This window comes from Cebus imitator, unplaced genomic scaffold (genome assembly GCF_001604975.1).
Source record: "Cebus imitator isolate Cc_AM_T3 unplaced genomic scaffold, Cebus_imitator-1.0 Scaffold41, whole genome shotgun sequence".
NCBI lineage: Eukaryota > Metazoa > Chordata > Mammalia > Primates > Cebidae > Cebus > Cebus imitator.
Genome location: NW_016107356.1, coordinates 6,992,126 through 7,009,516, shown reverse-complemented (window position 1 = coordinate 7,009,516; position 17,391 = coordinate 6,992,126). Strand labels below are relative to the sequence as shown.

The following is a 17,391-nucleotide window of genomic DNA, read 5'->3' as shown; positions in this document are numbered from 1 at the left end:
CTTTCTCTGTTGCCTATGCTTGAGTGCAGTGGTGCTATCTTGGCTCACTGCAACCTCCGCCTCCCTGGTTCAAGTGATTCTCCTGCCTCAGCCTCCCAAGTAGCTGGGACTACAGGTGTGTGCCACTGTACCCAGTGAATGTTCGTGTTTTTGGTAGAGATGGGATTTCGCCATGTTGGCCAGGCTGGTCTTAAACTCTTGATTTCAGTTGATCTGCCTGCTTCAGTCTTCCAGAGAGGTAGGATTATAGGTTTGAGCCACTGCACCCAGCTGACTCTTTATAATTGGGTGTGTTTCAATTTGATACTCAAATCGTCCTGATTTGGCTAGTGGTGGAAGCACTTCTGGCTTGTCTCCTGCAGCCTTCTGCCTGGCCCTATTCTTCTTTGAGGCTTCCCCTACTTCCTAGCCTAAGATACTCCCGCTTATCCCATATCTCCTGAACATGTGAATCAGCGATTTCTCCAAGGATTTCTAGTTCCTTGCAATGGGGAGAAGAACACCCTTTAAAGATTCTGAGCACTCAGGTGCATTTTGTGGTAAGGCTACTCTAAGGCCATCTCAGTGAACAGAGCAAGAAAGGTAATTATTTTCCCCTTAAAGACATGAGTTCAAATGAATATTTCCAATAGTTCAAGATGTTCTAATTTAAATTCTTTTGGCTCTAAATTTTATCTACTTTTCTCTTTGATTAACAAAATAAAATTACTTTTTGCTTATCAAATCAAGCAAAAAAAACCATATTAATGTAAGTATTAAAGTTACTGAAGAGAGATCAAGATTTTCTATATAGCTCCTTGGTTCTTAGAAAGTATCCCAGAATGGGCACAGTGGCTCATGCTTGTAATCCTGGTACTTTGGGAGGCAAGGCAGGTAGATTGCTTGAGCCCAGTTCGAGACCAGCCTGGCAACATGGCAAAATCCCATCTCTACAAAAAAATACAAAAATTAGCCAGGTGTGTGGCACGTGCCTGTAATCCCACAACTTTGGGAGGCTGAGGTTCGTGGATGGCTTGAGCTCAGGAGGTTGAGACCAGCCTGGGCAATATGGTGAAACCTCATCTCTACAAAAAATACAGAAATTAGCCAGGTGTGGTGGCTCATGCCTGTAATCCCAACACTCTGGGAAACTGAGGAGGGAGGATTGCTTGAGCCCAGGAGGTCGAGGCTGCAGTGAGCTGGGATTGTACCACTTTCCTCCAGCCTGGGTGACATAGCAAGACTCTGCTCAAAAACAAGCTATTCTTCTCAGCTTTGGCCATTTGAGTGATGGGAATTCTGAATGCTCTCCAAGTTCCAACAGGTACTGAGTTAACATCAGTGTAATAGGCTTTCCCTGGGGAAGTTCTGTCATGTATTTAATGGGGGATTGGATAGTAAACACTCTACTCTCCCTTGTCCTAAAACTATTATTTCCAGGGCATGCCTTCCGAAGGACAAGAAACTAGACACTTTTTGAGTCTGTGGAGACTTTCCCCATAGAAAGCCAGTCATGTTGATGGGTTACAGAGGGGTCTTCAGTGGCTAGCTGGTTCGCTCTTCTTCCTTTCTGCAGTATTCTTATAAATGACAAAGTCTTGCTTCTAAATCCCTAGTCTGGCCAGGCGTGGTGGCTCACACCTGTAATCCCAGCATTTTGGGAGGCCAAGGTGGGCGGATCACCTGAGGTTAGAAGTTTGAGACCAGCCTGGCCAAGATGGTGAAACCCCATCTCTACTAAAAATACAAAAATTAGCTGGTGGCATGTGCTTGTAATCCCAGCTACTCAGGAGACTGAGGCAGGAGAATCCAATGAACCTGGAACCCGGGAGGCGGAGGTAGCCATGAGCTAAGATTGCGCCACTGCACTCCAGCCTGGGCAACAGAGTGAGACTTCATCTTAAAAAAAAAAAAATCCGGCTGGGCACGGTGGCTCATGCCTGTAATCCCAGCACTTTGAGAGGCCAAGGCGGGTTGGTCGCCTGAGGTCAGGAGTTCAAGACCAGCCTGGCCAACATGGTGAAGCCCCATCTCTAAAAATAAATAAATAAAAGTCCTTAGTCTGTGGTCTTACTTTCCACATCATTTTGGACATGTCTAATTAGAGTCTAGAGTAGCCCAAACCCAGCGAATGACAGAGGCAGGCGTTAGCAGTGCTTCTCTAACTTTAATGTGTTTGTGAGTCTCCTGGGATTTTGTTAAAATGTGCTGATTTGGGGTTGGGTGGGGCCCAGGATTCCGCGTTTCCAGTGAGCCTCCAAAGGATGCTGCTGCCGCTCTAAAGACCACACTTGGAGCAGTGAGGGACTCCAGGATGAGGATCAGGTACATACACATTAACATCCCTTGATGGATTACTTTTGCATCCTTCCCCTCTTCCTTTGCTATATGGGGATGATGAAGCTCAACTCTATCCTTGACCTTTGAAAAATGTAATCATTTTAGGGTGGAGTCATAAGCAGAGCTTGTTGTGTGACTGTTTAACTCATCTCACCCTGCGCTTGGGATCTTCCTCCCTCTATTCCTTTGCCAGTTGTGACTGTTATCAGTACTCTTCAGTGCAAGGGTCAGCTCATGTTCAACCACGGTGGTCCCCATGCTTTTAACCTGGAATTGGTATACGGGATTGACCCCAAAATGTGATTTTCCCATGATGTATTCTGAGACCATATCTGGAAACACCTAAGGGAAAACATGGAAAGTTCCTATTGGCCAGGTAGAGTTACGGTACCTGCGGGAAGGTGTGGTCTCAAAACCCTTAGGGAATTTGGAAGAACTGGAGATGCTGGTGACCTTCAGATAGAAGAGATGACCTCTCCATACCTGGTGGGGGTGGGAGTGGTTCTTACAGCCATAATTCAGCAAACTTCAAGAAGGCTATCTGAAAGGTTGTTCAGTGAAACATTTAGGATTTATCACTGTTGAGGACTTTTCATTTTCAAATTCATGGCTTGCAGCCCTGTGTTATCCTGGAGTGGCAGCCTCGCCCCTTCTCAGAGGTATCTGCACGTCCTTCTCCAGTGACACAGTTTTAAGGTCTTTTTACCATGCAGGAACCCACTTCCCAGCTGCCACTGTCCTGTAGAGAAGTGTAGGATATGGCTTTAGTCCTGTTCATCACTTACTATTTTCTTCTATTTCTGGTCCACAGAGATGCTTGCTTCTTTTTTTTGAGTTTCGCCCTTGTTGCCTAGGCTGGAGTGTAAATCTCGGCCCAAGTAGCTGGGACTACAGGAATTCACCACCACACCCGGCTAATTTTTTGTATTTTTAGTAGAGATAGGGTTTCTCCATGTTGGTCAGGCTGGTCTCAAACTCCCAACCTCAGGTGATCCGCCCACCTTGGCCTCCCAAAGTGCTAGGATTACAGGCGTGAGCCATGCCTGGCTGAAATGCTTGCTTTTGAGTTCAGTTTTTTTTTGGATTCTCTCTCTTTTAAAAATCAATTGCTATGTGCAATGGGAAAATTTACTATGTTATCTCACCAGAAGTCTGAAGTTCTGGGAGTGGATATTCTATGCAGCTATTTTAAAGGAGATGAACAAATGGTCAAGGTACTTTAAAAATCTACCCTTGGCCAGGCGCAGTGGCTTACGCTTGTAATCTCAGATCACTGGGAGGCCAAGGTGGGTGGATCACTTGAGGTCAGGAGTTTGACACCAGCTGGGCCAATTCGGTGAAATCCCGTTTCTCCTAAAAATACAAAAATTAGCCAGGCGTAGTGGCATGTGCATGTAATCCCAGCTACTCAGGAGGCTGAGACAGGAGAATTGCTTGAACGTGGGAGGCAGAGGTTGCAGTGAGCTGAGATTGTGCCACTACACTCCAGCCTGGGCGACAGAGCGAGACTCCCTCTCAAACAAACAAGCAAAAAACCCCAAATCTATCCTTACAGCCAGGAGCCGTGGCTTACACTTGTAATCCCAGTACTTTGGGGGATCCAGGAAGGAGTCTGCTTGAGGCCAGGAGTTTGAGACCAGCTTGGGTGACATAGCGAGACCCCGTCTCTATGAAAAATACTTTTTTAAAAAATGAGCTGGGCATGGTAGCCAGGAGGATTACTTCAGCTCAGAGTTCGAAGCTACAGTAAGCTGTGATTGTGCCACTGCACTAAAGCCTGGGTGACAGGACGAGACCTTGTTTCTTAAAAAAAAAAATCTAGCCTGGGTGGGCGCAATTGCTCATTCCTGAAATCCCAGCACTTTGGAAGGCCGAGGTGGGTAGATCACCTAAGGTCAGGAGTTAAAGACCACCCTGGCCAACATGGTCAAACCCTGTTTCTACTGAAAATACAAAAATTAGCTGGGCATGGTGGCAGGTGCCTGTAATCCCAGCTACTTGGGAGGCTGAGGCAGTAGAATCACTTGAACCCGGGAGGCAGAGGTTGTAGTGAGCCGAGATTGCTCCACTGCACTCCAGCCTGGGTGACAGAGTGAGACTTGGTCTCAAACAAACAAAAAACCATCCTTGGATTAAGACCTGCATGTGGTGTACGTGACTGCTTTTGCTGCATCTTGCCATCCACTTGCAGCCAGGCCAGAATCGGAAGCCACTGGGTGGAATTCTTTGCTATGCTTTGGAGCTGTTCAGGACTCGTCTTTACATAATGCCTTTAAAGAACTGAGGTTCTATGGGAGAAGACTGTGTCAGGATTAATTTTGCCTGCCTTGGAGACATGAACACCGAATCATGTAGCCGCTTTCCTTCTCCCTGGTGTTAGGATGCTTACATTCAAACTGGTGACCCACATGTAGCAAGAACACCTTAGGGAGGCTTCCTGGCACAGCCTTTTTAGAGGCAGCCTTTTGGGTACTTATCTGTCTTCAATTTGTTTCCTGCCCTTGTTTTAAAAAACATTATTGCATCCTGTGACTATGTGATTGACCTTAAAATCTTTTGCATGAAGGCTTAATTCAAAAAAAAAAAACGGGCTTATATTATTTTCCAAGTGGACTGGGTCGAGGCTGTGTGAGCCCCCGCCGTGGTGCTGGTTAGTAAACGTTGGCAGAGACCCCTCCTCAATCCGCCTCCCACCCCTCCAAGGAAGGGAGGCAGGACTTGGCCTAAACAGGTCGGGCAGCCACTGGAGCCTCCCCTCCCCCGCATCCACAACTTGCCCATCCCACTCCCCAGCCCCGGCGCCGCCGCTCACCCCGGCCTCCACCCCCTCCTGAACCCCCTCCCCGGGTGCAGCCTCGGCGTCCCCTGACCCCGTTGCACACCCCTCGCCCTGACGCTGCCCCTCGCCGCCGTCACCCACCCGGGGCGCGGCTTCGAAGCTCCCCAGCACACAGCCCAGCGCGGCCTCCCCCTCCCCCGCCCCTCCCGCCGCAGCCTCCAGTGGCCCCGGCCCCCTTCGGGTCCCCGCCTCCCCCGCGTCCCCACCCCCGCGCGCCCTTCCGGCCGGGGCGGGGCGGCGCCTGAAGCGCTGGGGCGGGCGGCCGAGACGGGCGCGCCCTGCCGGCGGCGCGGCCATGCTCATCACGCTGTGCTACCTGTACCTGTGGGCGCGCTGGGGTCGCCGGCCGGCTGCGCTCGTGCACGCTACGGTGCGGCGGCTGCGCGCCTCGTGCTGCTCGTTCACCTTCTGCGGCGCGGCCGCGCAGCCCCCCGGCGCCCGCGTGTGCCTGAGCCGCGGCGGCCGCGTCTTCTGCGTCAGCGAAAGCCAGGTGGGCGGGTCGGGCGGGCGGGCGGCCCGGGCCCCGCGAGCCGGAAGCGCCCCGGGGCCCTGCACCCCGTCCCCGCCGGGAGCCCGGGATTTCTGGAGCCCGGGAGTTCTGGAGCCCGGGAGTGGCGCCCTCAGTGTGGCCTGTGCGGCCCGGGAGGGGCGAGTACCCCGGGGCCCGGAGACGGGCCGAAGGTGCGGGGCTGGGACCACGGACCCGGGCCAGCCGGGCGGTGCGTGGCCGCGTGGCTCTAGGCGTGCACCTGTGAGGACGCGCGCTGTGGAGTGGCAGCCGGACGCCTGCAGCTCCCACCCGGGGTCGCCCCCAACCTCCTCTCCTACTCCGCGGGCCGGCGTTTGGGTGACCGTGAACCTGGAAAGACAGCTGTGGCCAGCCGGGAGCAGTGGCTTAGGCTTTTAATTCCTACACTTTGGGAGGCCTGAGGGAGGTTAGCTTTGAGCCCAGAAGATGGAGACCAGCTTGGGCAACATAGGAGATCCCTCTCTGCAAAAAATTAAAAAAAAAAACAAACTTAGGTCGGTGTAGTGGCACGAACCTGTGGTCCCAGCTACTCGGGAGGATCCTTTGAGCTCGGGAGGTTGAGGCTATGGTGAGCCATGATTGAGCCATTGCACTCCAGTCTGGGTGACAAAGCAAGACCCTGTCTTAAAAAAAAAAAAACCCCAAACAAAAACCCCCCACCTATGTCATCAGCTTTTTGTCAGATGTCCCCAAAGTGACAAAAACTGCCCTTTCCTCCGCTCCATCTTTTGTCAGTTGCATCATTCACCAATGTGGGCACCCGACTGATGGACTTTGCATCTTTTCAATTTCAGTAGACACTCAGCCTTTGTTTTTTTGATCCAGTGCTTAGGATGGTGGTTACGTGTTCAGCCCACTCTGTCACTTACATTGTGACTTGGGCCAGTCAATTAATCTCTGTACAAACTCTGCTGCCTTGCTGTAAAGGGAACAATAGATCTTTCCATTCAGCTGTTTTTGGAAATGGGCTTGGCTTTACTGTTCAGTTCACAAAATTTCATGGACATCGCTGGCATTGTTCTCATTAATATTTAAACATGTTTTGCTTTTAATCAGTTTCTTGGCCCTTTCATGTGTTTTCTGGAATGTTGCCTCATTTTAGCATTAAAATGACGTTTCCTGCATATGTCACACCGTAAAGCTCCTGTAGGAAACTGAATCGAAATTGAAACTTATCTCAGGCTTGAACATTTCCTGGAGGCTATGCTTAGATGTGGGATGAAATTGTGCCACTAGCAAATCAAATATACTCTTTCTTGTTAGTACCATGTATGTATTATGACACATTGAATATAAATGACTGTTTTCTTAGGTCCCCCAAAGTACTAGTTATGCACATAACTAGTACCACCTAGAAATAACTAGTACCAACTCCACATAACTGGCATTACCCAGACAAAAGGGGAAGAAGTTCATTTATTACATACAATGTGTGGCTTAGAGCCTTGGGAATTAACCTGATTGAGAAAGATGACTCATTAAAATGGGAAAAAAATTGAGGGGTGAGCTTTTTATAGTAGTTTTCAAATTGGATCAATTACATTTAGGGTATAGGTCAGAATAGAAATTTTGGACATATAAAAACATTGAGATGGAAATGTCTGATTTTCTTAAACAGTTTTGCTTTTGAAGATTTTCATGACTCCACTGGTCTTCTGTTAACTACAGGGACCATAACTAGTGCTTTTCAGCCCTTGCCCACCTGCGCAGCCCTGAGTAGGAGTGGCCTGCTGCTTTCAGAGATTTTGTAACTCTGCTCTCCCACTCTGCACAGTAAGCTTTGCCTACAGCTTTGGTTAGATATCGCTGTGTCATTTCCTACTCTTCTGGACTAGATGGGACCGTTATGCTCTGTGTCCCCATAGCCTTTAACTCACAGCTCCTGTGCTAGTTCGTATCTTTTTCTTATTAGGAACTGAGCCCATCTAGCATAGCAGCTTGACCTGAAATAGTCACTCAGTATTTCAGTGAAGGAAAGAGTAAATTTAATAGTTGTTGGGTTTGAGCTGTGATGTTTAAGGTCTGCAGGTGGAAAGCTTGACCATTTATTTGTGGTTGGCTGCTGTTATTTTGAGATTTAAAATATGATTAGTTTGATGATTTGGTGGATACCTCAGTCTACTTGGGCTGAAATAAGGACTCATCTGAATCTCATGCCCTTATTTTTCTCATACATATATATGCGTGTGTATATATGTATATATATATATTATTTTTGAGGTGGATCTCGCTCTGTTGCCCAGGCTGGAATGCAGTGTCCGAGATCTCAGCTCACTGCTGTCGCCACCTCCTAGGTTCAAGTGATTCTCCTGCTGGGGTGTCCCGAGTAGCTGGAATTACAGGCACAGGCCACCATGCCCAACTAGTTTTTCTGTTTTTAGTGGAGACGGGGATTCACCATGTTGGCCAGGCTAGTCTCAAACTCCTGACCTCAGGTGATCCACCTGTCTCGGCCTCTCAAAGGGCTTGGATTACAGGTGTGAGCCACCGTGTCTGGCCTTTTCTCATATGTTCTACATTTAAAGTCAAATTCATAAATACTGAATGTATATGTTTATAATTAAATGCCCAACAATCCATTGATAAGTATAACTAAAAATAGTTTATACAAATTGGCAATGTCAACATTCTGTGCCTGTGTAAAGTGGACATATTTTTTAACCACTGTATTGATAATTATGTTTATCCAGGGAGGGGCAAATTCTCCCCTAAATTTTCATTCATTATTTAGTTCAATAGGTTTTTATCAAGCAGATTTGATCTGATATGCAGCACGGTGGAGCTGCCTAGTTACCTTTTTCCTGGGTGATGGTGAAAGCTCCTGGAATGCCCAGCTCAGATTTCATCTTTTTCTTTTCTTCATAAAGTCAAAGCCTTTAAAAATAAATTTGCTGTTTTTCTTACTGAGATTTCAGGAAAGAAAACAAGAAATAAATGGGTATATCTGACTTGCTAACCAAGCTTGATTCTAATCTTCCTTTTAAAAAACTAAAATCACTCCTGACTGGAGTTGATATTCCGGTTAAAGTATGTCTGATTGCGTCTCTGCATATGGTAAATGCCTTTCCCTGAAATGGCTTTTCTCTCTGGATTTGACTGCTGTGTGAGCATCCAGAGACTTGCACACTTCCCAGATTTCAGGGCGAGGAGCAGGGTTGATTTCACTATAAGGAAGGCGGAAAGAAAAACTGCCTTGTGCCCCATGCTGTGATAGCTATAGGGAATGGAGGAACAGCCTTCAGGCTTCTAAGGAGCTTCTGTCGGCTGATATGTACTTCTAGGCCTCCTCATCTTTTTTCTTTTTTTTTTTTAGACAGGGTCTCACTCTGTCGCCCAAGGCTGGAGTGCAGTGGCACCATCTGAGTACACTGCCACCCCTGGCTCCCAGGCTCAAGTGATCCTCCCACTTCAGCCTCCTGAGTAGCTGGGACTGCAGGTGCCCGCCCCTATGCCCAACTAATTTTTTTTGGCATGTTTTTGTAGAGATAAGATTTCACCATGTTGGCCAGGCTGGTCTTGAACTCCTGGGCTCAAGCAATCTGCCCACCTTGGCCTCCTGAATCACTGGGATTATAGGCGTGAGCCACCATGCCACCAGCCTCCTTATCGTTAAATGTGCTTCCCAGTTTGATCTCGGAAGCTCCTATGTGCTAAGCAGTGAGGAATGGTGGGGATAAGCCCTGTTTCAGAATTCATTGCTTGAAAACAGTTATTAGAGATGTTAAAGCTGTCCTGAGTCATAGATGGGCTATTGCAGGTGCTTAAATAGTCACAGTTAAATAAGAAACACTGGGTTCATGTGGCCTGCAGAAGAGCATCAGATAAGCTTTTTTAAAAATTTTTAAATTTTTTATTTTTTTGAGAGGGAGTCTTGCTCTGTCATCAGGCTGGAGTGCACTGGCGCGGTCTTGGCTCACTGCAACCTCCACCTCCCAGGTTCAAGTGTTTCCCCTGCCTCAACCTCCCAAGTGGCTGGGACTACAGGCATGTACCATCATGCCTAGCTAATTTTTTAATTTTTAGTACAGACAGGGTTTCACCATGTTGGCCAGAATGGTGTTGATCTCTTGACTTCATGATCAGCCCACCTTGACCTCCCAAAGTGCTGGAATTATAGGCATGAGTCACTGTGCCTGGCCCAGATAATCTTATTTATGTTACTTGGAATTACAGGGAGGGTATGTTTCAGAGGGTGTTGAAATTTATGGCAGTCGTGGTATGAAGTGACAATCTCATTATGTTTCTTTCCCTCTCTATAGTTCATTGAAGACTTGAACAAGTGGGCCCTATTTCTTGTGTCTCCTTTTATACTTGAAGCAGAACACATAGCATTTGTGACAGAGAGCATTTGGGTACAAAGTGAGAATTTACAGAGATCATCCTCCTCTTCAGAAACAGTGAGTACCGTGTTTACTTGTGTCCTGTGAGGAACCGATGTGTCTTAGTCAAAACCAAATTTGCTTATTTTTTTTGTTTGTTTTATTTGAGATAGAGTCTTGCTCTGTCACCCAGGCTGGAGTGCAGTAGTAGGATCTCGGCTCACTGGCACCTCCGCCTCCTGGGTTCAAATGATTCTCATGCCTCAGCCTCCGGAGTAGCTGGGACTACAGGTGTGCCACCACGCCAGACTAATTTTTGTATTTTTAGTGGAGATGGGGTTTTGCCACGTTGGCCAGGATGGTCTTGAACTCCTGACCTCAAGTGATCTGCTTGCCTCAGCCTCCTAAAGTGCTGGGATTACAGGCATGAGCTACTGCACCTGGCCTCAATTTTTTTTTTTTTTTNTTTTTTTTTTTTTTTTTTTTTTTAATGAGTGCTCTTTCCTGGCCTTTGTGGCTCCCTTTCTCTTTGGATAGTTTGAGTTAAATATATTAGTAAAATTATTTTCACCTGTTTCTTTTTATGTTTTTGATGTGGCTGCTAGAAAATTTTATTATTGTTATTATTATTATTATTATTTTTTGAGAGGGAGTCTCCCTCTGTCACCCACACTGGAGTACAGTGGCGTGATCTCGGCTCACTGCAACCTCTGCCTGTCGGGTTCAAGCAATTCTCCTCAGCCTCCCAGGTAGCTGGGACTACAGGCATGCGCCACCATGCTCTGCTAATTTTTTGTGTTTTTAGTAGAGACGGGTTTCACCATGCTGGCCAGGCTGATCTTGAACTCCTGACCTCGTGATCTGCCTGCCTCAGCCTCCCAAAGTGCTGGGATTACAGACGTGAGCCACTGTGCCCGGCCTGTTATTCTTTTTCAGACAGGGTTTTACTCTATCATCTAGGCTGGAGTAGAGTGGCCATGATAGCTCACTGTAGCCCCAAACTCAGGGCTCAAGGGATCCTCCCTCCTTGGCCTCCCAAAATAGTGGGATTAAAGATGTTAGCCACCATGCCTGGCCACTGCTAGGAAAGTTAAAACCACGTGTATGGCTTGTATTTGTGGCTCATGTTATATTTTTATTGAACATTGCTCTTCCCAGGTCATCGTGTCCATTCCTACAATTTCTTGCTTCCCAAATCAGCCTGAGTGGCTGGAGTATATCACCACCTACTTCCTAAATGTCTTTCCCTGAGTATTCTGAAAATACTTCAACCTCAGTCACATGTCCCAAAGAGAAAATCCAGGCCAGGCACAGGGATTACCCCTGTAATCCCAGTACTTTTGGAGGCCAAGGCGTGTAGATCACGAGGTCAGGCGATCAAGACCATCCTGGCTACCATGGTGAAACCTTGTCTTTACTAAAAATACAAAAAATTAGCCGGGTGTGGTGGTGCACACCTGTAGTCCCAGTTACTTGGGAAGCTGAGGCGGGAGAATCACTTGAACCTGGGAGGTGAAGTTTGCAGTGAGCTAAGATCGCGCCACTACGCTCCAGCCTGGGTGACAGAGCAAGACTCCGTCTACCAAAAAAAAACAAGAGAAAATCCCAGATGATGAACACCACAGCCTGCTCTTTCTCACACCTCCTCCTTGCTTCTGTGAAGTTACGAGGCTTAATAGCACTCCCTAGATTGTCAGCTTCGCTCCTTCATTTTCAATGCTCCTCATTCCGTGCTTGTGTTCATTATCTTTTGTCTGAGCTGTGAAAATATCCTGTCCCGTGTCCCTTCCTTGGGCATTCCTGTTGATGGCCAGAGTTAGTCATTCTGGACCCACATCCAGTTGGGACACTGTTGTTTCAGCTTTTGGTGGATGTCATCCCAGCAGGGGCAGCCTGTGCCCTGAGGCTTGTGAAATTCTGACCCCAACCCACCCTTGCAGGTTCCTGCTCCTCACTTAAGGGTCCTCACCCGCCATGTGTTTCTTGCCTGCCATGTAGATAATCTAGTGGGGATTTTGCTGATGTTAGCTATGAAACTGGATTCCCATTTCATGAAGATGATCTGTAAGATGCTGTATTGAGATGAGAGAAGAAGAAAAGGGGGAGTAAACAAGAAATAATTGACTGGAATTCAGAGTGAACGAAAATAAGGGGAGGCAGGTGCAGATAGTATAGGGTAGAGAGAGACTTTCTGGTGGGGGCCCTGGAGGGGGTGGAGCATCAGGCAAACAGGGCTGGAGCAGTGCAGTGTGTTAAGACAGTATCTTCTCTCCTGAAGGTTTGTAAGGTTTTGTTTGCCCTGTAGACACTTATGATAGTAATAAGCCACTTATTGAGCCCCTGCTAGGTATTTTTTAACACTGCGCCTAATGTTACAGGATCCCTGGGGTGTGGCTTCACCAGCTGGAAACCTCTGTGGCTAGCGGTGCCTTCTGCCTGAGTATTGCTTGTGCCCACTGGGCTTATTCTACCCATTTGGCCTGGCAGGCTGCACTCAGCTCATTCTACCAGCCCAGATCCCATACCTGCCAGGGGCAAGCCAGGTGCAGAGTGGCAAGGGGTGTGTGGGTGAGCAAGTGCAGGGTCTGCTCAGGTGAGTGGCTCCATGCAGGGCTGTGGCTGGACCAGATGTACTTCATGAAGCTTTCGCTGTGGGCGCCTGGGTCTGGGCAAGGGGAACATGGCGGCATCTGGAAGCACGAAGGTGCTGGGAACCACAGAACCCCAAAGAGGGTGTTAATAGCCCTGGCTTGAGGACCCCCTAGATCTGGGCTTCGGAAGGGCCACAGCCCTTCTCTCCTTCTCGTTGCCTACAACGTATTGAGCATGGGGACATGTTTCAGCCCTGTTTGTCTTACAGCTCTTTTAGTACCACCATTTGGTGGGTCCTGAGTTATTTTCCTGCATCCAGGAAGAATGAGATACATGGACAACTGGAGGGTGAGCAAGGCTGAGAGGAGCTTCCCTGAGTGGCGGAACAGTTCTTGGGAGACCCACGGTGGTTAGCTCCTTTGTGCAGCTGGTAGTCCCAGGTCTGTGTAAGCCTGGCTGGGTCTGAGGTTTTTATGGGCTCAGAAGGGAGGAAATGAATGCTGATTGGTCCATGGGCAGCCATGGGCAGGCCAGAAAAAGCACCATAAGTTCTCAGCCTGGGCCATAGACTTCCCTGGGAACTGACAGTGGGTCCCCAGGTTTTAGGCTAGTCTTGGCTTGAAGATGGGGTGTCACCAGGTATCTGCCCCTTTCTGCCCAGGAGCCTATTTGCCTTCTGCTGTCAATCATGTCATCCAAGGTTCCCAGGCTATTTGTGCTGAGGGGTGCCTGCAAGCCTGCAATGAGCCACCCTCAGCCACTCTGTGGCCTCCCTCCCAGGCTCATGGTCAAGACGGGCAAAGTCCAGAGGGGCTCCCAAAGTCTCGAGGGGGCTGAGGTGGCAGGGGGCTGGTGTGTCAGTGCCATCCTGAGCAGCACACACCCAGCCAGGTTGCAGCAGCATCCAAGCTCAGCCTCAGCTTTGCTCCAAAATCAGAGCAGGTGCAAGGAGCTGGGAGAGGCCAGGCAGCAGGATCAGGTACTTCCAAGCCTGTGGGGGGAGGGAGGCTTCCTGGGCCCCTGAGAGCACTGGGATGCCCAGCTCCACAGTTGTGGCTGGGAGGCGGAAGCTATGACTGGGAGCACTTGTCTCCCGCCCTGCCAACTCAGAAGGGGAGGGGCTCCCACCTGCTCCCAGCTCTCCCCCACCCCTTCTACAGAGCTGCATCCCTGGCCATGCCTCCCCTGCTCCAGGCTGGCCGCCGTTCCCATCACTAATAGTTACAGCTCTACAAAGCGTTATTGTGATGGACATTTTGAAGAAGAGAAAATTTAGGTTATAAGATTAAATGACATTTCTAAAGTAATAGGAATATCATTGCTAAGTGATAGACAAGGTGGTTTTTTTTTTTTGGTGATAGAATCTCGCTCTGTTGCCCAGGCTGGAGTACAGTGGCCTGATCTCTGCTCACTGCAACCTTGAACCTGGGTTCAAGCAGTTTTCCTGCCTCAGCCTCCCCAGTAGCTGGGACTATAGGCACACACCACCATACCTGGCTAGTTTTTTGTATTTTAACAGAGACTGAGTTTCACTGTGTTGCCCAGGCTGGTCTCAAACTCCTGAGCTCAGGCAATCTGCGTGCCTCGGCCTCCCAAAGTGCTAGGATTACAGTTGTGAGCCACTGTAGTTGGCCTAGACAAAGTTTTAACCAGCTGCTAAGTGAGAGATAAGATTTTAACCAATGCCCCTACCCTTTCTAGTAACTAGAGGAACAAATTAATGGTTTTAAAGAGATCTAGATCATTGAGATTCCAAAATAAATAGAGCTTTTATTAACTTAGGTCCAATCCAACAGTACTTGTGAATGGTCTCTTCTGTTTGGTAGAAGGAGACCAACTGTTGATGTGAAGGTTTTGGTGAATTCAGGGCCAATTTTCATATGAAATTGCTGATATCTGGCTTCTCTTTTTTGAACTATGAAGAGTCGTTGTCATATGGTAACTGTATTAGACTGTTCTTGCATTGTTATAAAGAAATAACTGGAGCTGGATAATTTAGAAAGGAAAGAGCTTCTTCAGGCTGCACAGGAAGTACGGTGCCGGCATGTGCTTCTGTTGAGGGTCTTGAGGAACTTACAGTCACAGTAGAAGGTGACAGAGGTGCAGGCGTGCCACATGGTGAGAATGGGAATGAGGATGGGACCGAGCTGGGGGAGGTGCCACACACTTAAACAACCAGGTCTTGTGGGAACTCACTCATTGCTGGGAGGACAGCACCGCACATTCATGAGGGATTGCTACCATGACCCAAACACCTCCCATCAGGCCCTGCCACCACCACTGGGGATTACATTTCAACATGAGATTTGGAGGGGACAGACTTCCAGATTCTATCAGTAACCAATTCCTTGGGCTTTTTTTTTTTTTTGAGACACAGTCTCACTCTGTCACCCAGGCTGGCATGCAGGGGTACAATCTTGGCTCACTGCAACCTCTGCCTCCCAGGTTCAAGTGATTCTTCTGTCTCAGCCTCCCAAGTAGCTGGAATTACAGACAACCACCACCATGCCTGGCTAATTTTTTGTATTTTTTAGTAAAGACGGGGTTTTACCATGTTGGCCAGGCTGGTCTTGAACTCTTGACCTTAAGTGATCCACCCACTTTGGCCTTTCAAAGTGCTTTTTAACAACTTCACATTAAATTATGATGATTTGGAAGAGGAGAAATAAAGTCAGAAAAATTAGCAGCATCCGTGATCTGACTCTAGGTACCAATGGGTTGTTGAGATTTCTGTTCTTCACTGGCTGCAGAGCTGCTGCCTGCCAATGCCCGCTGTTGGGCAGGGTCACCTGTGCTAGTTTAACCTGGGGTCTTTCACTCCTGGGCTGCTGCTTGGATGTGAGTTTTAAGTTGAGCGGAGAAGATATGCCTTGCCTGCTGCTGTACGTTGTAACATCAAGTCAAGAGCTTTAGTTACTTAACAGATTTCTGCTGGCTGCTTTTATAGGCGAAAGCTCCTTTGTTTAGGGACAGCTGGGACTTCCTTAGCTTTGATCTTTGGCAGTAAGCCTTTTGCTTGACTTCCCTTCTCTTTTCCATGCCTTTGTTTCCATCTCGAAGTGCAAATTTGAAGTGCCCTGTTTGCCTTTGTCCACTGGAAGGCAAACACCCTGGACGACGTATCAGTGACAGCGCAGCTCTGCTTTGATCCGAGCACCCAGCGCTGCTTGAAGGCATTTGCACGGTCCGTGGCTGATGGACCACGCTCCCAGAAAAAGGAAATGCACTTAGGTGAGGAAACAGTTGGCGGGGTGGAGAAACTCGATCCGGGATATGTGTACGGATTCTTCTTTGGGCTCTTCCTGTTCTTCCTCTTCCTTTGTTTATCTCCTGCCTATCTCCTCCTCAGAGGTGTGTGAGAATTTCATTATTGGCTCCTTTTACACTGTCAGTGGCTGCTACCACAGGGGGCTCAATCTATGTTTTTACAGCTAAACTCTGGGTTGAGTCTCCATTGGCTGAGCGGTTCTCCTCCTCCTTCGGTGAGGACAAGGATGCCTTTAGCTTCCTGCAGGAGGTTGCCTTGTTCATTTCCATGTTTCCATGCACCCTCATCTCAAAAGTCCACCCTGCCACGGTGTTAGTTTATCTTCTCATCTTCCTGAACTGAGATCCTTTCCTTCCCAAACTTATCCTGGCTCCTCTGGTTAAGGGAGTGATTTGAGCAAGTTACTTCAATTCCCCATGCCTCAATGTCCTGTCTGTAAGGTAGAGACAGGAGCACCTACCTTGGAAACTTACTGGGAGCACTAAAAGGGATCATCCATAAAGTGCCTGCGCCATAAGGGGTGCCCTTATGATTCCAAAATGCAGAGTCCTTTAGAGCAAGTATCCTCATGAGAAAACACATCATCCCAAGTGGGCAAAAACCCATCTTGGCAGGGAGTGGAGAGGTGAAGAAAATCTTCGACATTACAACAGTTTGTGGCCCTCCCTCCAAGACTCTACCCTATCCCACAACTTTTTTTTTCTTTTCTTTTCTTTCTTTCTTTTTTTTTTTTTTTGTGAGACAGGATCTCACTTTATCACCCAGGCTAGAGTGGTACAATCATGGCTCACTGCAGCCTTGACTTCTTGGGCTCCAACAATCCTCCTACCTCAGCCCCCCGAGTAGCTGGGACCACAGGTACGCACCACTATGACCAGCTAATTTTTGTATTTTTTGTAGAGATGAGATTTCGCTATGTTTTCCTGGCTGGTCTCAAACTCCTGAGCTCAAGCAATCCTCCTACCTCAAGATAGGAAAAAAGTCCAGGCAGTTTCCTTGTCTCTGCACTCTTTCAGGACAGCCTTCTTTGTGCTTTAAAAAATTGAGCTATAATTCACATGCCATAAAATATACCCTTGCAAAGCAATTCAGTAGTTTTTAGTATATTTCACAAAATTATACAATCATCAGCATTATCTAATTCTAGAACATTTTCAGCACACTAGAAAGAAACCACACACCTGTTAACATTCACTGCCTACTCCCCAACACCTCAGCTCCTGGCCACTGTGAATCTACTTTCTGACTCTAGATTTGCCTGTTTTAGATAATTCATATAAATAGCCTCATGTAATATGTGACATTTAGTTACTGGCTTCTTTCACTTAACGCAATGTATTCAAATTCATCTATGTTGTGACATGTATCAGTAGTTCATTCCTTTTTATAGTTGAATAATAATCCATTGTATGGATATATACATTTTATTTATTCATCTATTGATAGACATTTTTTTCTGCCCTTTGGATATTGTGAATAATGCTGCTATGAACATTTGTATACAAGCTTTTTGTGTGGACATATA

General features: G+C 47.7%; 1 protein-coding gene across 4 annotated transcripts in view; it reads left to right on the top strand.

Moving 5' to 3' along the window:
* The window catches only part of HLCS (holocarboxylase synthetase), a 216,230-nt gene that overhangs the window by 22,948 nt on the left and 175,891 nt on the right, over positions 1–17,391 (top strand). For 2 of the 4 annotated variants that reach the window (XM_017526220.2, XM_017526221.2), the window contains exon 2: positions 9,947–10,084. Coding sequence is in view for 1 of the 4 variants with exons in the window: in XM_017526218.2 (XP_017381707.1) it covers positions 5,454–5,648; positions 9,947–10,084 (333 nt within the window). In the remaining 3 variants the exon portion in view is untranslated. Of the gene's footprint in view, positions 1–5,410; positions 5,649–9,946; positions 10,085–15,658; positions 15,830–17,391 lie in introns of those variants that run through there. The other 2 variants (XM_037737662.1, XM_017526218.2) reach the window with 2 other exon arrangements.